General features: G+C 41.9%; 2 protein-coding genes across 4 annotated transcripts; one reads left to right on the top strand and one right to left on the bottom strand.

Annotated features, from left to right (window-relative positions):
• The first annotated feature begins 212 nt into the window (after positions 1 to 212).
• cox14 (cytochrome c oxidase assembly factor COX14) lies at positions 213 to 1,420 on the top strand. Its single transcript, XM_076741379.1, has 2 exons — positions 213 to 317; positions 935 to 1,420. The coding sequence occupies exon 2, from the start codon at positions 945 to 947 to the stop codon at positions 1,119 to 1,121; it is 177 nt and encodes a 58-aa protein (XP_076597494.1). The 5' UTR covers positions 213 to 317; positions 935 to 944; the 3' UTR covers positions 1,122 to 1,420.
• A 43-nt stretch (positions 1,421 to 1,463) lies between these two features.
• On the bottom strand, positions 1,464 to 23,328 carry cers5 (ceramide synthase 5). Of its 3 annotated transcripts, none has more exons than XM_076741348.1 (10): positions 23,010 to 23,328; positions 12,386 to 12,491; positions 11,776 to 11,906; positions 11,382 to 11,439; positions 11,205 to 11,255; positions 9,980 to 10,072; positions 7,167 to 7,295; positions 6,568 to 6,674; positions 4,926 to 5,082; positions 1,464 to 2,489 (listed from the first exon to the last, which is right to left on the bottom strand). In XM_076741348.1, exons 1-10 carry the CDS (start codon positions 23,180 to 23,182, stop codon positions 2,328 to 2,330), a joined length of 1,167 nt encoding a protein of 388 aa, XP_076597463.1. In that variant the 5' UTR covers positions 23,183 to 23,328; the 3' UTR covers positions 1,464 to 2,327. The 3 variants fall into 3 exon arrangements, with proteins under 3 accessions (XP_076597463.1, XP_076597482.1, XP_076597473.1); XM_076741367.1 differs by lacking the exon at positions 23,010 to 23,328 and adding an exon at positions 12,825 to 12,859 and having other exon boundaries at positions 2,188 to 2,489; XM_076741358.1 differs by lacking the exon at positions 1,464 to 2,489 and adding an exon at positions 4,058 to 4,197 and having other exon boundaries at positions 23,010 to 23,311.
• Positions 23,329 to 24,745: the final 1,417 nt, after the last annotated feature.

The following is a 24,745-nucleotide window of genomic DNA, read 5'->3' as shown; positions in this document are numbered from 1 at the left end:
TCTCTAACTGTACCTTAAGTTGTCTGAAAGTAGCTGACGTTATAGCTGTGGGATAAATTTATAGCAAGTGGACTAAAAGCACTATATTCAATCCGGAATGTAGTATTTCAAAATGGATGTTTTTTTTTATATCCGGGTCACTAGGTGGCGCAGTGCAACTTTGCTCGCAGTTTTATCAAATACGAGAAATGTCCCCTCTGAGTTTCCGTACCTTACGAAAGCAAAGGTTAGCTAGCTTCCGTGCTGATTTCGCGTGCAGTCTTGCTGACATTGAGGACAACTACGATAACTTGAGCTTGCTATCACTTTCATAAAAGGTAAGAAAAGACAAAAGTATTTGCTCTGAGAGGAGACGTGACAAAGACTTTTTCCAAGTCAATAAAAATAATGAGCTAACTGCGAACTTATGTGCGTACAGAGCTGACTGGCTGTCCGCTAACGTTAGCCTTTAGTGAGACAAGGGAAATGTTTTAACTTGCAGAGGCAACAGAGTGCTTAACATGTAGCGACATAAAATCAGAGTTAATAGAGACTGGGAGTTTAATGTGGTTCACATCAGGAGTGACGGCCACGTTTATCTTTGTGTTCAGAAGCAATGAGATCGGTGTTAGGTGGTTAGTTTTATGTGGAACCATTCTGTATTATTCTGTATTAGTACCTACAGCTGTCAGATACATGTAAATTTAAGGCAATTTAATCCCAAAATGTAGTGTAATAAAGTGGTGCAAAATGCAAGTATCTTTTAAACATTGCACACAGTATTAGCGCAGAGCGATGGCCATAAAATCCTCAATCGTGGATTATTTTACAATGTAATGTTGATATATATCATGATATGAGAACCTGTCAATGGATAAACTAATGTGGCAAGATTTCAATTTTATTTTGTTTTGCTGCTGAACCTGCGCTGACTTCCTGTTCCTGGTTCCCTCAGGATCCTCATCATGGTGTCTGGGAAACGGCTGGCTGACATCGGCTATCGGACCTTTTCCGCCTCGATGATGCTGCTGACAGCCTATGGGGGCTACCTGTGTGCCATGCGAGCGTACCGCTACATGGACAGGCAAAAACAGCTGAAGCTGGCGGCAGAGAACCAGGATCCAGAAGTCCTCAAGGACTGAGGTCTGATGGACTGCTCTTCTTTTTGCACAGATGTGGACATTTCCCTTTCTTTTTGTTATCCATCGCTAAATCATTAAGATGCTTATTCTTCTGAGGATGTTTGTGGGATTTCACTGAGGATGTTGTGGCCTTCCAAGGAAGAAGTTTGGTTTCTGAAAACATCACCAAGCAAATGAATCAAGAACATATTATTGACATCGATGGCCTTTGTAAAATCCATGTTCTTAGTGACAATGTTTCAGCGGTGAAGATGGCTGTAATTGTTTGTACTATATTAAATTAAATGCCTTTAACCACACAGTGCAATGTAGTGTTCATAAACAGGACTCCGACAAGAAAGACATGTTTCAGCGACAGAATATATTTGGAAATACATTTTTGCAAGGCACTCAAGTGAGAACTTGATACCAGACATTTAGTATCGTCCTCATACCTGGATTCCTCTATAGGCAGTGACGTCAAACAATTTCTTACACATTTGGTCTCAGAAGGAGTAGTAAAAAACATTAAAACAGAAAAAACATGACAAAAATAATGTGGTCAAAAGATAAATCCACAGACAACTGCAAAGGACAGAAACTGCTGCTATAAAAAACTCGGTTGTACTTCTAGTTACACACACGCATACACAGCAGGTGCTCCTTTAAGAGCTCATAAAACCACAGTTATAACAATACAGTTATATATATATAAAACCTGCTGTGTCATGCTGTTTGGAAATACAACATACCTCCAAGTCTGAAGCCCTAGAGAGCAGTGCAGCAGCAGTTTTCTGCCCTCTGATCCAGTGTGAATTAATCCTTAAAACGAATATAATCAAGTTCATCTGACCAATAAAACTGGGAGAGAACATTGAAACCAACCAACATCTGGCAGCAAATAAATCCCATCATTTGAAAAATAAGGCAATGCAAATCACTTGCGTCAACCGATTTCCACATTTCAGCTTTCGGCTCTTGAGTTGTGTCGTACGTGTCGTTACGGGGCTCTTCAAAGCAGATGTCAGTGTCTGTGTATCCACCATCAGTCCACCGATGTATGAATCTGTGCGCACTCACTCTCAGTGAGATGTGTGATAGGAGGCTGTGTGTGTATGTGTATGTGGGCGTGAGCGAGCCTTGCATGTCAAGGGAATGTCATGGGACAAAGCTCATGGAGACGTTGTGAGGGACAAACTGCAGGGGGCTCCAGCTTCAGGCTCCATGTCACCAGCTGCTGTGGTTCTGCACTCGGGCTTTAGCGGGAGCACAGTGGCCGTTGGTGCCGTTTTCTCCTTTGGGAGTATGAGAAGCCTTGAGGCCTTCTGTGGGCGTGTCGGGCTCTTCGTCTGAGCTGCTCTCAATGTCACTACGGACATCGTTGCACACCTAGAAGGAAGACGGGGGAAGAAAACATCGATAAGCTCTTGCAGGGTAGACAAAATTAATGTAAGCTCTAAATGAAAACTGCAGCTCTGACGTAACTTGATCAGCATCAAAAATGCTGCTATAAATGAACAATGTTAGAGTGATTTTAAGTGGATTTTCTATCTTTTATGTGATGATGACATTTTAAAGGAAAAAGTTCACTTTTTTTGTAATAATACGCACATGCCTACATGTACATAAATAGATACACATATGTGAAAGTTTCCGTCTTATCAATAGGGTCACACTAAGGATCTTGTCGGGGCCGTTTTGTTAAATGGATGCACCTACAGCTTACACAGTGGAATCTAGTAAGCAGCATTGTCTAATTATTACCACGTAAGAGTCAAAGATCTTTCCATCAATCGTTTATTTTGCCTTCACTCTGCATGGTTCACCTTTGCTGGCAGGTGATACGCTGCACTCCGCCTGGAGCCAATCCAGTGTTTTTGAAACTCTATTAGGAAATTTCACATGCTGCTGAGCTTAAATAGAAACCAGAGGTGATTTTAATCTTACCTAGAAGTCCTGTAATGCAATATCGACAGAGAGCACAGAGCAAGCTTGTGTTTATAAATCCAGCTGGTGTGTGATCACATAACACCAAAGTGAGAATAGAGGAAAGTGTTTATTCATGTCCAGACACTATCTAGCTCGGTAACAGCTCTCTCAATTTGTTTGGTTCCCAAAATGGGAGTTGGAGATGAATTGCTCAGGTAGGCGATAAGGAAAAAATGTATTATGATACACTGTTTATTTTTCTGACTTTAATCTTTGCTTCTTTCTTGTGAAATACTGTAGCTTTATGCTTTTAAGCCTCTAAAAATGTTCTCATGAAGCAGTCTGAGCACAGAAAATCATTCTGTGAATTAAAGCTGCTCCTTTCCGTATTCAAATGATCAGAGCCCTGTGAGTCAGCCTGCATTAGTCAGTCAAATCACTGCGCTTTCTCACACTTCTACAAACCGAGTCATGTCTCAAAAACTACAAAACTAACTACGATGGAAACAGAGAGGGGTGATGATTTGTTTACTGCTGAAAGTTAGCAAAGAGAGATATTGCTTCATGCAATATCACGAGCAAGAAAGGGCTGAGAGCCACTGATTTAATCTAATGACAGGTGAAATCTGTTGCTCTGCTTGAAATGAGTTACAACTATGGATGAATATAAAAAGGAAAGAGGGGAAAAAGCAGCCCCGCAAATGTCTTATTCATGCAAATCAGCTGCCTTCATCCTAACCACAGGGTGGTGGTGCGGGACAGATTCAACACACTGCTCCCTAATGAGAAACAGTTGGACATACCTGACATTCACGGCACTATTACCACATTACTCATCATTTACAACTCGCGCCTTACTGCGGTCTTTCTAAGTGAATCTAAGTGTTATTCTGCTGCAGCAGCTGTCCAATTAAACCCGCTGCTACTACAACGAACCCCTCTGGAAATGAAAATGGACAGGACGGACGGAATTAAGATGTGTGAAAGGAGTCACAGCCGAGCCGGTCAACAGAAACTTACAGCCAGAAACAGAGAAGGTAAAGGTCTCAAGCGGACAGAGCAAACGGAGAGAAGCGAGAGAGCAGTGGAGGAGGACTCATTGGACAAAGACAGACAGAAAGACAGGATCTCCCTCTCTCATTCCAGAGGGGGAGGAAACAAACGGCGTCTGCAGAGAGAATGAGACAGAGTCAGGGACAGCTTGGAAAAAAGTGCAGAGGCAGCAAAGTCATCACCAAAAATAGCCACGGTGTTATGTTTTACATGTCAATAAACATTGTGCTCATGGGCAGATGCCTGGCCGGGACAAATATTTATTTGGTTTCCTTTATGGTCCCTCCACTCGTCACTTATCTAATTGCCACAACCACATCCAACCATAAATGTGAAAAACCTACTTCTGTCCCTGCAAAAGTTTGGAGTTGACGTTTAGGGTCAATAGGTGTGGAGTTTTTTTTTGTATTAATCTTTGCTTATGCAACAGTATGAAAGGATAGTGCTGAATTTTTCATAATCAAGGGCACTTTGGACGGTTTAAGCTACACTTACGCTCATGAAATTACACCATGAAGTGAAACTAACGATACCTTGTTAGAAGATCATTAATTGTGTGTTCGAGTTGCTGTAAAACACTTTTTTATACAATTGCTGTTGTGCAAGAATAGCTTGGATGAGCAGGCTGTCAAACCCTTCAGCAGGGCAGAACAGCAGCGCTGCAACAAATGATGCTTTCCATCACAGACTGATCTGCTGCTCATTTTCCTCAAATGGTCGAGAGAATGATCGTTAAGTCAACAAAATCTCGTGAACAGTGTGAAGCTGCAAATCTTCACATCTGAGAGGCTGGAGCTACACTCCAGTACTTCTCATTAACATCCGGTCTGTGCGGTGACCCACCTTGCCTCGCAGCATGGCTTTGACTGCTATACGGGCTATGAGGTAGGACCAGATGATATGCAGCACTTGGAGGACCAGCAGTAAGAAGTTGAAGAGCCACCAGGACGGGTACGGCCCGACTATGGCCCAGCTCTCAAACATAGTGGAGTTCAGGATCCTGGAAAAGACAAACAGACGTGCGTGTGAAGGCACATATTTATTTTCTGGTCTCGTACACGCTCATGCACACATGCAGTAATTTACCCCAGTGAGAGCAGGAGCAGGCAAGCTGTACTTAAGTCATATCATTAACCAGCAATCTCTAATGACGCCCATTCATTATGACAGCACAGACTGTAACTCCCATTTGGATGCAAATGGAAAACCAAGCAGGCGAGTAACACAGATCTACTGTCATGTCAGGTGAGAGGCTGGTGAGGTCACGTCTTCCTTTAAATCCAGGTGAGTGACAGGAGATTGTCAACAGACCCACCTCCCCCAGCAGAGGTATGGATTTCAGTCCAGGTAACTGCACCGGCAACACTAGCTTTATCACTCATCCACACCAAGACACTGAATATAGCTGCTCAGGTTACTTATGCCAGTGATAGGCTCCCTATTGTCCGTCTCTCTAGAGGCTGAGCTTCAACATCCAGGTCTCTGTCAAGTAATAGTCGCTATCTAAACGGCTCACTTAAGCCTAAACCTTAGTACAGGTCTCTGCAGAGCTCCGGGCAGCAAGGAAAACATGTCAGTCTGCCATTGTAGATATGCTGGAAACTGCCTCATCTGATTTATAAACTGGCAGCTGCATCACTTCATAGCTATTTCTAGTCAACAAAAGCATGGCGGTTTTGTTGTGTGCTGCTGACCAGTGTGACAAATTACAGCTCCAGGATATGTCCTGCAAGGACAGTAATTTAAGAAACTCGAGCACAGTAGGAGTATAATGTTTTCTGTACAAGCACTTGCTTACAAAAACAAAGCTAGAAGACAATGTTATGCACACATTTTCCAATCTGCGCTCAGCCACCTTCAGAGCTAAAGCTAGAACATTTCCTGCCTCGCCGGTGAAAAAACATAAAAGCCAACTTTTTTTTTTTTTTTAAATGGAATCAGCTCAAGATCACAGGTTCATTATTTCATTATCACAGGATAACAAGGCTTGCTTTCTTGTGATAATGAGATTACTGATCATGAAAAAGCACTTCATAACACTGGACCATGACATACACGCACTGCTCTGTCGGGTGGGTTTGAGTTTCAAAGGAAATCATGTGAACTTTTCCATTTGTTGTAAGAATGTTTCCCCCTGCAATATGAGGGGGGAAACATTACACATTATGGCTAATAACTGTAAAGAATAGCTTACATACAGCACTCAACTTAAAGCACATATAGACATTACGAGTAATAGGAGGAAACAACCTTTTGTTTTCTGGTGATGACAGGTAGATTATGTCATTACCTCAAGATAACAAAGGTCATATTCTTGACAACACGGTAATTAACTAATGATCTCAAGATAACAGGATTAAAAAAATTAGCACGGATGTTCTTGGCCTCCATAACAGCGTGCTGTTGTGCAGGATTAAACTGATAACCATGATGCCGGAGTAGATATAAAACTCATTCTAGGTCACAGGTGTCACTGTGAACTCACCATATTGGATATATAATAAGTCGTGTGATGAAGAATACCACACTAAACACAATGAAGAGGAAGTCACACAGGCGCTGGTACTTGGCATAGTTGGCCAGCTTGGCTGCCTGTAGGAGAGGAAAATAACAGAAGTAATGGAGTATAATGAGTTTTATGTAGAGCAGAAGTTTTTTTTTTACCATTCATCAACCCTACCTAATCCATGGGCTCATACCTCTAATCTGTTTGGACTTCAGCCAAGGGGAAGTGACTGGAAACACTGAACAACAATCACAATTCATCTCCATTGTTTAAGACACCAACTGATGTGAAGCAAAAAGGCAAGTGGACAACATCCTAAAAGGAAACGACTGCAGGTAACAGCTGAGGCCACATAATTACTGTGTCAGCAGTAACCCTGTGTTACTGTATGGTCCATATTTGATATTTCTAAAATATCACAGTTGGCCATGTCAAAAAAAAAAAAAGGCCATGAGTAAAGCGTACAGCATATTTGAATTGTAGTTGCTTAAAAACGTGCAACGGTAAAGAAACTTGAACACATTTCAGAGAAGAATCTTGTGGTGTGTTATCACAGTCGTCACCGTGTCTTAACTGACCTCTAGCAGGAAGTCAGAGGCGTCGTGGACACACATCACGAGGCTCCCTACTCGCACCATGTTGTTGACGTAGGAGAAGCTGATCAGGCTAATTGTAGCCAGGTGATGGATGAACATGATAAGGAAGTCCTGGAATTAAAAAAGGGAGAGGGACGGTGAGCACACATGAACACTGGACGTTCACCTTTAAAGTTGTTGTGGGGTCGCACCTCTTTGTGCTGTCATTGAGGGCATTAACTGTTCTTTTACAGGGGAAATGCGATACAGATCACATAGGTCAACCAGTGGTTAAGACATATACTGTGCATGTAACCCCAAGGTCCCCTGCTCTGTGTCATACCCATTTTTGTATCCCCACATTTCCTGTCTGCACTGTCACTATCACATAAAAACAAATTAAATTTTAAAAAAGTGAAAAAGGGTGACACGAAACATTGAGCACAAACCAAACAATCATGATAACAAACAGCCCTTAGAAAATGAAGTCAGAGAAACAGCACAACAGTAAAAAAAAAAAAAGAAAAAAGAAGAAGTACAGCAGTAATTTAAGATGTGATCAAGAATGCATGATAAATGGCTCTGGCCACAATGATGAGGAAAATAAAGTAACCAACACATCATGCAAACAGATACAAGATAATTAAAAACAGGAAATGAAGAGTTCACAAACACAGCCAACAGCCCAGTATACGCTGTCTAAGAACAGTCTGGAGCAGATCAAAGGTCGCAGCTGTGCTGGGGATGCAAATTTATCCAAAAATTTGCTGTAATTAATTAGAGATGTAAAACAAGTCACGGTGGAAGCACTGGTTGTTCTCCCCTGGCTGACAACAAACACACAATTATCTGTACTCTTAAACGAAGGCCTCCTGTGTGACACAACCGCTGCTCAGTCCAGACAATTGAAGAGTTTATAGATAACATGTTAAAATCAAATGAACGCTGAGGCACAAAAGAGACGTGTGATACGTGTGATCAGTGTGTTTTTAAGCGGCCTTTAAGCAGCATGCCGTGGGAGCCGAAGACGACATCATGAAAGAAATGAACGTATGAGGGTCTCTTACATTCAAAACCACACTTCCTGTCATGTTAGCATCAACACCACAAAAGGGAAAAAAAAGCGCTTCACAGCACTCTCTCACCCACATATCAAACCGTTACTGATGCAGGAACTATTCATTCATGTCATTCAGTGTCAGACTGTGCTTCAGTGCAACAGGAAACATGGTCAGATATATGCTCTTTGCACCGGAAGCAGTTCCCCTCTTTAAGCTTTAGTACTGTGTGACTGCCAATCTCTGCCCCCATTCATGACACCCACAGATGCACATTAACAAAGCTGAGGCAAAAGCCTGATGCACAACCATCGTGAGAGGGGAGATCAAATTTTGAAACAGCGTGAACAAAACTGCTAACTTGTACTGAATTTCACCACCAACGTTTCTTAACAGGCAGCGGTCGCTCTTTCAGAGGAAACGGACGAAACCCAAGTGAAGCCTAACTTGGTGAGAAATGCTTGATTCATGCAGGCAGACTTGGACAGAGACAGAAGATTGAGGTGAAATATTAACAACACACCAACCTAAGACAAATACACAGGCAGAGGCAGCTTAAGAGCGAAGCTTAAGAGAGGAGACATCTGCATCTGACAGGCAAGTCATGTGGGCTGACAGCAGCAGACTGTAAGGGTGGACACAGACAGACAGAGGGAGGCAAAAACAGAAACAGTGAAAAATAGATTTGGTCTTGAATATGTGGAATCTTAAATTGAATCTGCTCGCTCCGTAACTCCAGCCAGCTTACTAGGCTTTTATCTTACTGTTTCCCTTGTTTGAAGTTATCATAATTCAACATTCAATCTGCAGTTTTAATGGTCTGCTGGTCTCTGCAGAGGCAGGGCCACTGAGGAACACTGTGTAAAATTCCATTAACACACCGTGGACTTTTTTGTACGAGCATTGCTAACATTTCAGGCTGACATCTCCTGTGAGATATTAAGAGTGAGTTTGTAAAGTCAGCGAAGTGGAACATCCACCTTTTTGGAAGCTTTCTAAAAGGTCTTAAAACCCGCCCATGTTTCTCAGGACTACCAGCTCCTTCGCTTGTTTGGAAACACCTTTTCACGTGCATGTTTACTCGCTACCTTTGTGGTTCGGACCTAACTCACGTTATCATAATGCAACCGAGTTGAGCAAAGGTCAAACGGTGAGAAAGGCCTTCAGGAATTTCCGACATCAACAAAGGCTTTTATCTCGATAGACACTAAACTAATAAAAGAATCACCTGAGCAGGAGCTTTGGCTGCCTCATCTAAACATGATATCATGAAGAAAATATAGATATTACACAAAATGCCTCTTGGCCTTTTCCATTTGCTTTATGAAGCATCTACAACATTAAAGGTGTCTGTGGCTGTAACTAAGTCCTGCTCTAATAGGCTGCTATTCTGTGGAATTTCTGTAATTCTAATAGAGTTAGGCCTGCTCCATCACATGACAGCGGGTGCCCTCGTGCTGAAAATACAAAGCATTCACAGACCGAGCAGCACTGTGGCTGCACCCCGCCCACTAGCAAGAAACATAAACTTGTGACCCTCCAAAGTTAACACGACTGTAAGAGCTCGTAAGACAGCATAGCTTTGAAATGCGTTGCATCACACATGGACACACGCACAGATCCATATACCCATTCATACGTTCTCTGCCAAATGAGGAACAATAGATGTATTAACACATTTTTCACAGGGAGTGGCAACTGTGCTGCAGCCCGTGTGATCTAACCTAACAGAGACAGAGCCAGCGTTGTTCCTCTTACCTTCCTTTTAATGTCGGTGAACTGGGAGAACATGAGTGACCAGTAGAAGGCCAGTTCTGTTATATAGTAGTGGTAAAGACCTGGAGTCATGATCTGAGGAGACAGAGAGGTGAGACGGGTTCAGGGACGTGATCAGATTAGACTTTTATTCACTCATTTCATAACAAACGATGCTGGACATCACACAGTATGAGTGAGAGTGAAAGGGTGACATGTGAGTGTGCAACACAGCATCACAGCACACATCCTGGTCCAGTGAGTCACCGTGATGTCCAGAGTTAGCTGAGCAATAAGGCGCGAGAAGCCCTGCTTTTCAGAAAACCCTGTCATGCCTGACAATCACTGGTTGACGATGGACAGTTTGTCCTGTGTGAGGATTTAAACCCGCGTCCTCCTGAAGGACTGTTTCAAACTTCTGAATGGGAGTTGGTGAATGAGGATGTTACTTTTTATTGTAAGTATTGTAGGAAGTAGTGTCAAATATGTCCCTTTGAAAAATGTTATAATCTCGCCAGCCAATCAGAACTGAGGATCAAAGTGGCTCTGTCCTATGACCTAAATCTATACCACGTGTATAGTAATTGTTTAATCTCACCATGGTGATGCATCTTGATGATATTTTTACTTTTTATGACACATCACCATTTATAGAGCAGTAAAAAGATAATGCACTTTGTGCCGGCTACTCAAGTGTAAGGCAGCCACTAAAAGTAAAAAGTCTGCATTCAAAACCTTACTTAAGTATGTAAGTATTATCAGGAAAGTGTACTTTATGTATGAAAAGTTACTCACAATACTGCTGCATTAATGAGTGTGTTGTATTTTACTGCTGTAGATGTTTAAGGTTGTGCTAATTTAAACTACTTTAAATACTGTTGGATAGTTTAATCTACATCATATTCTACAGATGGTCACTGTTTGTAGCAGTCCAGCAAGAGCCAGCTGTCTCTAACAAGCCAACCTTTCATGAGCTCAGACAAACTGCCTGTTTTCAGCATTTTCCAGCTAATCCAGGAGACTTTTTAAACTGTTTATTTAGATTAAGAAGCAAATTTTCTAAGCCCATAAAGGAAAACTTAATCCTTCAGTTTATCACAAACATTCAAAATCAGCACATTTGGAGATACTTCTTCAAACACTTTGTTTTGTGTGACCTTGGCTGTTGTATTGGTTTGTAAATAGTGTAATAATACAGTCACAGACAGAGATAAGAAGTGCATCATACCTGATAGGGGTAACTGTACCAGCAATGCCGTGTATCCCACATCCAAGGGGACTAAAAACAAACACATATCAGTTCAGCAAACAATCAATAAAGCTATTATCTATGGAAATAAACGTGCCGATCAAACAATGCTAACAGCGTCAGAATTAATGTTTCTTGCTCTGACAGCCTGCTCACCTGCCACAGAAACTGGAACCCATACGTAAATATGCATGAATAAAATGTAAACCTCCACCTAGAAGTAAAAGAGAACACATTATGACCCAGAAATTAAGATCATTTAAAGCAGAAAACAACACATCCTCTTACCCAAACTCTAATCATTAACAATTCATGTCTCACCACCATCCTTACTCTAACAAAACCTCAACCTAATTCTTATTTTAAATCTAAATCCAAGTCCTAACAGTGAAATGTCCTCACTCTGATGGTCTACAATCGGTCCTCACAAAGACAGTAATACATGAACACACATACACACACATCATACTGCATCTGCACAGCAAACACAACCACTGTGTGCTTAAGCCTGCAGAGAGGTTAAAGGTGAACACAATGTGCATTAACCTACATGCTCTCGCAGAACTTAGTGTGTGTGCTGGGTTTATCTTGGTTCCTGCGGTGCCTGAACCAGCGCTGGACCTTTCGCACCTCCCAGTCCAGCTGCTTAGACAGGCCATCCAGATGGCGAGAGTCTGGATTCTGTGCAAAGAGAGAGAGTACAACTGAGTCCTGTATGCAGTATCCAGTCCAAGCATTGGCATAATGACATTTGGGCTTTAATCTCCGAGACTGAAAGAGAGCAAGTGAACAGTTGTATTAGTGATAAACCACTGTGAACAGATTATTAGCCCAATTAGCCAAATATCAATAGTACCGGACTGTTTGGACTGGTAATGCTGTGTTAATATCATATCAAAGTTTTCCAAATAATATGATCAATAATGTCAAAATGCCTTAAAACCAAGGCAAAATTGATGAATTCCATCAGCCTAAACAGCTGTTGTTCCATATAACTAAACCCAAATTTAATGGATACAGTGCTAAATTGTGGAGGCACCATAGTTTTTGTATGACCAACTCTGTAATCATGTATCTGTCCTGAGTCGTCAGATGCTTTCAATGACCATTACTGATACTCCAGTCCACAAATGTCTCTTTAAAGGATAAAGAAGCCAAACCTGTGTGATGGATGTAAACACTTTCTCCAGCACTGCATTGGGCTGAGCTCTTCGTCCAACACCTGGCTGAATGTGGAGACTCTGGGCACAGGTACTGGCGATAAATCTGTGTCAGAGGTGAAGATGTGACAGATGAAGGGTCAAACGATGTTGTTAAAGAATGCACACTGGTTCTGAAAGGAAAACTTAAAGGCCTGGTTTGTGCTTTTAATCTGTGATCAGATTGAGAACCAGGGATCCTTCATACATTCAAAATTAAGGACTAGTGTGTCAAATATCTGAAATATGAACATATTTTAAAGGGTTTGCTCTTTTTTGACAGTTGGTGGTATGAGATTTCCACCACTAATAACCTGAGACTGGTCCATAAATAAAAGGTCCTGCTTATACATGGGAGTAACATTCATCTTAAGTTATCTGATCACAATGGGGACAGCACCTTTGAATGCACCCAAGACGCATGCAGAGCCAACCATTCAGACCAGGTTCTGAGGTGGTCTGGGCTGCATGTGGCTATATTCTTAGCAGCGTGTGGGGTAACGTGTCCTCAGCCACTCTGAGAGACTCAAAGGAAGTCTGTGAAAGCACACATGAAACAGACTGTTTGATTTCCATCTGGGTTACTGTGATGCAAAGTACGTCCTTTGGTTCTTACCTGCCAAGACAAGCAGCAGATGTTTTTGTGTCTGGTTTAGATTATTTCACCATTAGACTAGTGACCACAATATCCCCAGACTCCCTTCAAAACACAGCGCAATTTTGACGGCTACGGCCAATTCTTAACCATTTGTGCCTTCTTGTAAATTCTGCATTAAATGCAATACATTGAGCTGTTTCTTTCATTTTAAATAACACTGTCAGTTTCTTGTGGCCTGCTGGCTACTCCATGTCTATCTAACCAATATAGGCTCTGTCTCTGTCACCCCTGTTGAAAGTGCCCAGACCACCTTAAATAAACAGGCCGTTTTGGAAGTTGTTGAGTCAGGAGAAACTCTCTAAACTGTGTGACGCTTTTTATGACAAATCCTTAATTATTTCGGCCTTCTTGTGAATTCAGCAAACTTATTCCTTTCTTTGTAGAAAGTAATAACACTGCGTCTGTTTGTCCCAGCGATGTATGGTTAACTTGCATATAGAGTGGAGAAGTGAGATCTGAAGTAAGTGGTCACTCAAGTGGAGTGTGCAGTCACATTGTAATGCAGGTGTGAACTGATGCACTTAAAGCTGTCCACTTGTGACTGGATCACCTTAGACGAATGCAATAGCAGTTTTAAACAGGCTGAAAAATGACCTACAGAGCCTCTTTGTGGTACGTTTAAAAGGAGCCTGTGCAGTTTCAGACCTCCACTAGTGATCTGGACCTGTTTTTCTATGAGTGGGTCCCCATTTTGTTTGTCTTGTGCGCAAGAACACAAATACGGGCAGCTGATGTCATACATGGCATCACACTATTCCACTGATCTACAGACGACAGTAAAAGCAGTGAAATGTGCAGCAACGCTCAAGCAATGATGGGAATGAAGAAAAGCGGTTTGCTAGGAACATGAATGTAAACAGTGCATGTTTCAAACTCTAAGGAAAACTTGGCTTTGCAAGTGGTTTATGAAGAAGGAAATACATTCATCATGCTTGATAGACCTCAAGGATACACTCAGTTCTTGTTGCCTTAAAATGAGCCCTTTTATCTACAGAATCAGCGGATCCTCCTTCCATGACGTCCGCCACGTTGCACCACCATGTTTCTACAGTAGCCCGGAACGAGCAATAGACCTAGATAGAGCCTGTCATCTTTCAGCTTATGCTCTCCTGTCCATTGGAAGGGCAGGGTGAGGGGAATACTGCTAAATGCAGCTGAATCCTACACACTGGTCCTTTTAAGTATTACTACGCACAACAGCAACCGCTTCGGTGCTGGAGAACATGCTACAGTTGGGCTGCAATGGAATTCTGCTAACTGACACAACAAGTATTACGTCTCAGTTCAAGTAGGGGTCGTTCAGCCACATACATTTTCAGGGTGAGGCTACGCTTGTTGTTTTCAAATGTCATTTCAAACACTTTCTCCCTCTCTTATCTATTTGTCTGGCTGTGCTAACAGTCTTAGTGGCTGCGTGCATCAGGTGTTTCCACTGGAAAAACATGCACAGAGAGTGTGGTTAATGTCTTGCTGTAGCAGTTTGTGTGGCTGGCTAACAGTTAATTATTGTATGGGTGAAATAAAGCAAAAGCGTGCTGAAGGGGAGCTTCTCAAAATCCCCAGTGATTCTGGGATGTCCTCTTCAATATGGGAACATTATGACCTTGTATGACCCCTGCCTGTCGTTCTGTTTTGCATTATGACTGAACTGTCACATTCAGCTGGGAAAGAAGCTCTTAGCTCACCATAAATGTTTATCTGACCAAATCTGGGAAAGCTGTGCTGTAACTAACAGGTAGGATAAACTGTCTCATATGTTTGACAGCTGGATTCAATTCACTACTGCCACTTAAAGTGTAAACAGAATGGCATGTTCGCCATTATCAGCAACTTGTGTTTTGCGGTGGTGGAGTGCTGTGACTTACATCATGCAGGCTTAACATGTTTTACAGCCATATTCCAATTATGTATTTGTGAGAAAGCCTTCTCGCCTTCTTCATAGCAGCCATAAATTATTCTTTCAAGTTTCACATGGGTAGAGCACAGGTTAAAATTTAGAAGTGAGTCAGATTCAGTCAGGCTGAGTCTTGCAGATGGGAATGAGCGCGATTTTGGTCTGACACATGCAGATTGCACTGCAACAATGGGCCGGCATAGTAATACACTGACTAATACACTGACCTTGAAAAACTGAAAACATGCGTTATCAAAAAACATGACAGGAGATTTAATCAGCAGGGAAAAAAAGCCTGCTGTTACACTGTGGATGGTTTAAGAGTGTCTTATTGCATGCTGTGTTGTAACTTCAGATGTTCCTGATTTAGCATTTACTAGAAAATCAGGAATAAGTCCACGAGACTACATAACAAATTGCAGTATAGGGTGATCTGTCAATCTTTCAGATGGCTGCACCCTGCAGAGGTAATGAGGAACGCAAACTATGTTCATGCCTCTGAGTGAAAGTGTAGACTCGTGAGGGATCTTTGATACAAATGAGCAGTGAAGAAAACGCCCACCTTCAATTCAAAGTGTCACAGCATGGCATTACGTGATCATGTGATCTTACAGCTCTCCAGACAACAGCGTGCAGCTCAAAGAATATTCTGCCTAAAGCCTGAAAAGAAACCATATAAACAGCAAAACCAACAGTTAACTCATATCTTATCTAAGAGTAAACTGTTATCTAATGTAAACGCTATGACTTCATTAATCAACATTCAGCCAAATGATTTGTTTTCCAGACAGACTAAATTATAAACGGTCTGTCAACATAAAGAGAACAAATACAAGAGTAAACTCTACTTTTAATCCCAAATTGCACATGTGCTTGGTTTCATCAACAAATATTCAAGATGACTAATCAGCTTTGATTTTTGGCACCCTTGACTTGGTTGATCCATCACTTCAGCAAAATGTAATCAGCTTTGTGCCTGTATGTACCTATGCTGTATGTTTTGCTTGTCATTTTGGCTAACGAAAAAATGCAAGGTTAAAACGTTGCCTGTTTCAGTCCAATCCAGTCCAGGACTAATGTGCTCCTTGGTGGTGTAGGACACCCTTTCACTTTATATATGTTTTATCCTAACACTGGCAAGAGTAAACGCTCCACTAGTGCAGAGCCAATTGTGGTGTAGGCTGATAAAATGGCTGCATGTACAAGAAGGTCCTGGAGGTATTCTTTAAAGAAAAAACTTTTGTCTGTCGTACAACACTTCTTGTCCTCATTACAGGACATTAAAGCATACAATGAGTAATTTCACACCGACATGCAGTTATACATTCAAAAGCAGGATTTTTTTTAAAGATGACCCCTGACTTAGTTCTTAGTGACCTTAAAGAAGAGCTTCACTTCATTTCACTGAATGATTTTCAGGACGCTGAAATTAAAACGTGGTGTACCGTGGAGCTTCAAATGAACCCAACAAAAGACATACTGCAGAAAGGTTACACTGGGTAAATCAGGTTCACGTGGTATGATGTTATTAAGCATTACTCAAGGGAACCCAATTACACCACCTATGTGCACCTTGAGCATAAAACACTTTCACTGAGCAAAACAAACATGCAGCTTAATGTGATGTAGCTTCTATGGTAAGCAAAAAGATGAGATGATGGTGGCACAGATAGGTGCAACAGTCTCATGAATCGGCAGAGGTAGCCCACGCAAGCCCGAGCCTGCAGTGCTAATTGGTGGACAGCAGGGACAGGGGGGAGAAGGCGAGACACGCAAGCTAATCTATTTATGTAAAACGTCAAAACATCCCTGTTCCTCCTCAGAACCTGACCAATCCAGCATACACAAAGCGTGTTACCAGGAGACAGGCTCAGTGTGGTCTGTGTACATGGACGCTAGCAGCTCACAGTAAGCTACATACAACCTCGACAGTGGGAAAACGTCCCAGTCCCAGGGCCTAAGCTCTATTCATAGCACAGCACTGGATGTAATTGTGGCCTTCATTTGACTTGTGAAGTTACAGCAAGTTTGAAAACAGAACTGACAGTTATGTGGAGGAAACATGACTTTGGGGAGAGACAATGCCCGATTATGTGGGCAATAAACGGAACACTGAGCAAGGAGGATGTTTAATACATCACATCCACACTGTATTTAGCATCTACCCTCACATCCTCAAGGGTTGTGGCAGACAGAATACCTGGTAGGTAGTTTATGGGGAAAACAGTCCAAATGGGCCGCAACAGATTACGGGCAATTCATAATCTCACACACATCAAAGTTTGTAGTCTGAACACATTTCAACCCATGACACAGCTTAGAGGGGCAAAGGCTTGCACACACAAACAGCCTGACTGCTCCCATATACAAAGACACTGCCAACAGCAAAGAATGATTATGATTAAACAAGAAGAAACTGGTTGAGGAGGAGGAGGAGTTGGCTGGGCCGAGGACAGCCGTCACATTAGTCAGGAAGAGGAACTGCCTACAGGTAGAAATAAAAAAAAAATGCGCCAAGAGGTTCCATGAGCAGAATGTGAAGTAGACGATAAAATAGCTGAAATATCCAAGTAGAACTTGTGGTTGAGCTGACAGATGAGAGACAAATACTGAAAACTAGCAGTGGTGCAAGATGTTAGTTTCACTCGAGCGTCGCTTTCAACTTGAGTGTAAGTGCTGAAAGTAACTGCAGTGAAATGTCTATGAGCAGTGGAGCTTGTTGGAGTTGGAGAAGCTGAAGTTTGTTTTTATTGTCATTCTTGTTCAAAGGCGAAGACATGAGACCTGAAAGTGTTGGAAGTAAGTCTGCAACTAAGGATAATTTTCTGATCATTATTTTAAAAAATTAATCTATTAATCATTTGGTCATGAAAATGCCAGAAAATAGCAATAGTACTAAAAGCCCAAAGGGATATATTAATTAAGCTTCTTTTACTTTACCAAATGTCCAAAGTCCAAAGATATTCAGTTTACTATAATACTGAGATGAACTGATCAATCGGTTGGTGACCAGAATCAGTCGGTTTCAGCAGGATTGGCCAAGACCAGTGAGCAGCCAATCGCTGCTCAAATTTACAAATATGCCACCACATGGGAAATTAAAACATGTAAGATGAAGTGAAATACACTGCAATTCATTTTCAGTCTGGTTTTATTTGAACAAAAAACCTGAAGCACTTTATTTAGAGATTTTATTTGAGTGGCAATGACAGTAGGTCGGGTAACCTGGTGTAGTTTAGAAGGAAATGCACAGGTTTATAATACTCAGTGTTTTATTATGAACATACACTTGGAGTTATAAAAATGTTCGCGTATGCTGTCAATTATAGTTCTTAGAAAGAAAGAAAATCAATCAAAATTGGAATTACCCATATCACCACGGCTACGGAAATACAATCAGTGAGTCTCTACTACAACACACAATAAAAAGCATGAAATCCTGACATTTGACAAGCTGGAACCAGGAAATTGCTTTGACATTTTACTTGAAAAACGACTGAAACCATTAACTGATTATCAAAACAGTTGGGGTGTCAAAGGGCGAGCCCTGACAGGAGAAAGACAGGTGAAGAGTAAAAGATGAAAGCAGTTGAAGTGTCCGTCAATGTGAGCAGTAAAAGTCGTGGAAGTGGAGGAGCTGAAGGCAGATGAAGTGTGTACTGTCAGCAGTCGAAACTGAATTTAACGCTACATACACCTCAACACTGGGATTTGAAAACAAGGGAAATTTTCCGGCGCCCTGCCTTGGGTCGTTCCACCGCTCTCACCAAGGATGCACACAACGAATGTTAAAATCACCACAAGCCAACTACTTGCTTTAAAATATCAGAGCAACAGTGACTGGGTTCACTAGTTCCTACAATATGTAATTGACCAGCATTAGGTGTTCAGAATGAGATACCTGGTTGAAAGTGAAATGCTGTGAACGTGGATGGGAGAGATACTATAAATACAGTCACTGGTGGAGCATGTTTCTGCACCTCTTTGGTGCGCTTATGTTCGGAAGATCTGTCACTTTTCCCTCCGTGTGCTACACTTAAAATCTGTGCGCCATATTTCTTCTTCTGGGCAGGTGCCATTTGAGTAAATGACTCCTCGTCACTAGATGTCACAGCTTATGTTCTACATACTGCCACCTGCTGTACTGGAGGAGAATTTAGCAATCACTTCAAACAGGCGGTTATGCCTCCTGTCAATTTCTTTTTTAGAAAGGTGAGAAATACAGGAGATTAACAGGAAAATGTTGAAAGGGAAAGAAAGGTAAAATACAGTAGAATCCTGGGAAAAGTGGGGAGGATTTGCTGGTATGTAATCTGCAGTTTCAATCAATCCAGTTTTAAATTCTGGTCTATTTTGGATTAATTCAGCAGCTTCTTTTGCTTTCAACTGCACCAAGAAAACACTTAGATTTCACTCGAGATCTGACTGGCTTCTTCAGCCAAGGCTCATGTGTATTGTACCATTTGAGCTGCCAAAATGATGGGACAAAACAAGATTTCTCAGAAATGGAGCTGAAAATATTCAAACTGGTGGCCATGGCATAAAGCTACCATCTAAACCTAACAGTACTCACACCTTTGCAAGTCTATGCGGGGAAAAAAAAGTCAAACCAGAATTAGGCCATGAATAAAAACCAGTCTAAAAACCAGTTTATGGTGGGATGTGTCTCAGCCTCATTACTGTGTGACTGTGTGAACACCTGACCCTCTTACTGCAGGTGTTAGAGCACAATATGTGTGTTTGTTGTGTGAGTGCCTAACAGCACAGCCATGTTTAGGGTCTGCACAAAGAGGAGTAGGAACTCAAGCTGTGGTGTGAGGTTTTTTTCTGATAAATAAATGAATGAGGCAGTCAGCCGGTCAGAGCATCGGGCAGAGTAAACGCTCTCTGATAACATCACTGTCGATGAGTCTCTCGAGGACAGCCTTGCATTCGAAGGGAGCAGACAGTCAGGTGCCTCTGCACTGTCTGCGTCTTATCAAATGCCTCTGCAAATCTCCTTAGACACCTTTTCAGACCTGTCCACGATTTAAACGGTCTGTGGTTATATATTACAGTAAACCACAGGACAGTCAAGGACAGTCAGGCCAGCAGTTGTGAGAGCAGAGCAATAACCTTGCCAAGACAAACTGGATGTGTGGTATGTGACACAACGCAGTCACACTGTCTATTCATTTTAATTGTCTATGTACAACCAGACACAATGAAACTATGGACAATATGGATAAAATACTGTATTGAGTGTCTATCTGATATGGTGCAATTTTCTTGAAAATTAATCAAGAAACCCTCTACAGATAAAAATAACTCACGGTATATTCTCACATTACTCAACACTAACTGAAATTGTACTTTTCTTTGTCTTATCCTATCTCGTATCGCCCCTGAGATACCCAACCACTGTATCACAGCTACAGTATTTCTCATATCCTGAAGCCCTACACCTGACCTTGTACTGGCTCCAACACTGTGCAAACAAAATACTATAACAATTGTTTAACAAAGATATGAAAGCAATGAATCCAATAAAAAGCTAATGCTCAGTGTTTGAAAATTGAGTTTAGGGCCATGTGTATAGCCTGCTGTGATTTCCATTTTATTGAATTCAATTAAACGGTCCTCTGAAGACTTCTGCAGTGAAGCTGAACAAAACAGGACTTCCATGACTGGTTTGTCCAGATTTCGAAATAGGAAACAGGCAAGAATTGTCGAAAGGCAAACCTTCCCTCAATGCATCAATGCCTGAGCAAATACTCTGAATAAAGAATAGTGTTGACATCAGTGAAACCACTGTATCAGGTCATTCAGTACACTAATCAAAATTTCTGTCGACAAATGGGTGAAAGTGGTTTTTCTGTTGTGACTGTCTTCCAACAGGAGACATACTTTCTGTAATTCGAATGAGAAACTCTTTTCTTAAATGTCTGCAGTCGTTTAGCTGGGCCTCAGAGGGTTTGTTTTCAACAGCGCCATCACCCCTTGCCTTCCCAGACCAAAAGGCTATATAAAATAACAAAACAATGCAAAGATAATCTGGAAACAACTGTGAGATGTTTGCAGGAATCAGTATTCACTGGTGGGGGAACTACACCTCCCCTGTTGGAGATCCCAGGCTGACCCATCTACAATCTCCTACTGCTGCTTAATTAGAGGAAGAGGGTCAGGTGAGTAATAAGATAAGTCCAAAACCTCTCAACTATACAACAAAAGTCAAGCGAATGACAGAAACCCATTGCTCTAGTTTGCCAGAGCAAATTGCCTCAGGACATCTCCGCTTGGCTGTGTAGCAAGGCCTGCAGCTGGCTGGCATCCAAGTGTGTACCAAGCCAGCTTGTGTGTTTGTGTGTGTGTCAGTACATTATTGCCTTCTCCACTTCTGCAGTCTGAACAAAAGCACAGATTAACTTCTGCACAGGAGTGGATGGATGCCTAGATCATGTATGAGAAAACAATATGCTGCAGTCACAGAGGCAGCAGACTGGCAGAGCAGTGGTGGCACACCATCGCATGACTGATGCATGTATGCATCAGTTAACAGACAAAAAAGCAGGTTGGTTAACAGTCAGCGATTACACAGCGATTACACAAACTAGTCCGGAGCTATCCGAACATCAGTGACAAGTGAGTAGGTGCGCCGCGTCAAAATGAATGTATGTTTTGTTATAACGGTATTGCATGTGCTTGAAGTCAGACCCAAGAGACACGGTTTAAAGGTACATTTGAGCACACATTTGTTTTTAAAAGTAGGGAAGAAATAAAAGAAAAGTAGAGTTTGAGTAGACAAGGTTGAAGAAGGAACTGGTGACAGTGAAGGGATTGTGGTGTTTCCCAAAACCCCGGTTAACAAACATTTTAAGATACTGGTCTGGCCACAGCAATAACAAACCCATCATTCCAGTGATGTGAAAAAAACGTGCACATTATAAGGAGTGTTTAGGAAATTTCTTCTCATGCACAAGAAAACACAGACATGAGTGCAGAGATGCAAACAGATTAAGTGCAAAAGACAGTGTGGGTACAACTTGGTGGGTCCAGGAAGCCTAATTTACAAATCCCAACAATGAAGGGATGAACCACCCTTTTCTGCCTCTGATTGGCTTACCCTGGTATTCCTACCCTAACCTAACTCTTCATACCTAACCCAAACAAAAACAACAAGTATGCACCAATCACAGGAAGAGTAGGGCGGATCTTCCCTTGGCCATAGAAGGATTCAGCTTACGAAAGAAAATTAATCAATTTAAATCCTCCTTTTCTTTCCACACTTTCCAAATAAAGCAAAAAAGGCACTTTGGAAAATCATCTTAAGAGTAGCTCATTTATTATCTATTATAATAATTATTAAATTTAGCAGATTCTATAAATAACACAAGAAGCACACAAAACACTACTCTGTCACATCTAGCATCATACACCAGGGCAGCGTTTCCACTTCACCTTCAATGACACGGAGTTCATCAGAGTCGTCTTAAAAACAGCAGACTTCTGTGTGCTGTGGCTATTTCTGTCTTTTCCAAAACAACAAGCCAAATCATCTGAGAGAATAATTTTAAAACACCAAAATACATGAGGTGTCCCGCCCACCATCACTGACTGCGCTTTGAATAGTTCAGAAAAGTAACCTGTCGACCACCGACACTGACCCCACACCACAACAGAAAGTGACCGAGTGTTTAGCGACAGTTTGGACGTTAAACTGATGATGAGGAGATTCAAAAACAGGCCGCGAGGCGCATCATCTAGAACAAACGCGGAACACGCGCGACAAGCCATCGCGCACCGCGGAACACAACTCGTCGGTTGTCATTTTCACCCGCTCTGCCGGGTCATGTTAGTAAATCACTGCGGTAGCTAGATGCTAGCTGCTAAGGTAATTAGCTCAATGGTTGACCAACACAAAGTAGCTAACGTTACTGTCATCACACTGTGAAATATACCAAGCCACCCGCTCCTCACCCCACCCCCCCTCCATCAACCAAAACGCTAAATATCGCCGAAAGGTGAGGAGTTTGCATGTCTGCTCAAGTACGAACCTTTCGAAGAGTATCCTGACGGCTAAAATTCCTAAAGCCAGCGGCAAGGCAGTCAACAAGTGTCCAGCTTTGGGGTACTCCACCCCGGGAGCTGGGTCTGCCAGATCCGCCCAGGTTACGTTGTGCGGCAGCCAAAACCTCTCGTTCCAAAACCAGGCTGAAAGAGCAGCCATGTTTCACAGTGTTCTAGTCCCCTGACGGTTAGAAGAAATTAGTTTCGTATCCGAAAGAAAATGTATGTGAAACTTGTTGAATGCCTCTCCCACTCCTGGTTCACTTGCAAGATGACTTGCCACACTCAACTTTACCGCACCAGTGTGAAGAAAACCAGGATAGAAACTCGACTTCCGGCTCAATATTTCAAAATAAGATCTCATCGTTCGATGTGTGGAAGTCATACCCATCAAAATCACTTTAATATCTATTTAGATTAAATAAATTCGCTGTCTTGTTCACCGCTGGAGGCTTGATTTGTGTTGGACTCGAGAAAGGGTTGCGAATCGATTTCGAGTCTACTTAATTAACTTTAGACTTGAAAGAAGAAGGCCCAGGAGACTTGACCTCAGCTTACAAAAGGCATAATACCCTAACACTTTTTCCATTAAACAAAACAAATATCTGATGCACTTTTGTTCACTTGAAATAGCACACTAACTGACCAACCAGACAGACTCGCGCAGAAAGATTAAAAACCAATTCGTTATTCTCTCATAACTGCCGGTTTTACTTTTTAATTTTGAAGGCAAAACTCCAGCTTCCTGTACATCATAGCCGTCGCCGGCGAGCTTGACAAATCTTGGCTGCCGCCCTGAGATGAAGTCTGGAATTGAGGAAGTGAGGCAAGTCCCTCCTCCCTCAGTGAAGGGATGGGTGCATGCCTGTATGCCATCCATCCCTGCTGTTTTTCTGTCACAGCCAGACTGTACTCAGATACTTATATATATAAATACTAACAAGGTGAGATATGAAAGTATATTTCATTATATCTACATATATAGAGATTTTTTTTGAGTTAGTATACCTTATTATATCTTATTATACTCAAAGGTCCCTCGAAGGTAGATATGGCTGTCAGGTGTGATGGGACTGTGATTGATATGATGGCACACCCAAGTGGCCGAAGGATGCATTACAACTACAAATTGGCAAAGAATAGTACGCAACATTTTGAGCTACTGCACACTAGTAAAGGGTGTTTCATTTCTGTTAAGGGCTCAGACATACATTGCACCAAACTGAAAGTCATCATAAATATTCATAGTTGTTCATGTTAAAAGGAAGCTCAAAGTGGCTGAAACATGACAGACACATTATGGTTTTTGATGGCACCACAATGGTGTAGTGGTTCAAAAAGAGGCATCCCTCCATCTGTCTCGTTCAGCAGAGATGAGGCAGCTGCAGAGCTGTCTGCTGTCTAATTATAGATGTACATTTACCCCTTTGGAGTGCGTTATTATTAGAGATCTCACAGGGCAGTTGACTCAATAACTATGCAAGGGATTTCAGCAAGGGAATCAAATTTTAAACAAGTGGCAAATTATGTAACTTCATGGTCTGTGACATAACTGAGCAACAGAGCTGATAGACATAAAAAAAGGAATTTGTGGCATCAAAGAGCATACATGGAGAGGATACTTGCTTAACTGTTCTATCAGTTAAGAGTACTGGCAAGGGGCGGGGGGTACAGGCCTAAGACCACTTCAAGGCCAGGCCTTGTCTTTCACTGAGCACTGATG

The sequence above is a fragment of the Chaetodon auriga genome, chromosome 2 (assembly GCF_051107435.1).
Source record: "Chaetodon auriga isolate fChaAug3 chromosome 2, fChaAug3.hap1, whole genome shotgun sequence".
Classification (NCBI taxonomy): domain Eukaryota; kingdom Metazoa; phylum Chordata; class Actinopteri; order Chaetodontiformes; family Chaetodontidae; genus Chaetodon; species Chaetodon auriga.
This window is presented reverse-complemented; position numbering and strand designations above follow the sequence as displayed.

Excerpts from the sequence above, each read along its gene's own strand:
- cox14 (XM_076741379.1), top strand. The coding sequence starts at position 945 with ATGGTGTCTGGGAAACGGCTGGCTGACATCGGCTATCGGACCTTTTCC.
- cers5 (XM_076741348.1), bottom strand. The coding sequence starts at position 23,182 with ATGGCTGCTCTTTCAGCCTGGTTTTGGAACGAGAGGTTTTGGCTGCCG. Across the intron at positions 12,492-23,009 it reads GTCAGGATACTCTTCGAAAG|ATTTATCGCCAGTACCTGTG; the intron begins GTTCGTACTTGA and ends CCTCTGACACAG. Across the intron at positions 5,083-6,567 it reads CTTATTATATATCCAATATG|GATCCTGAACTCCACTATGT; the intron begins GTGAGTTCACAG and ends TGTCTTTTCCAG.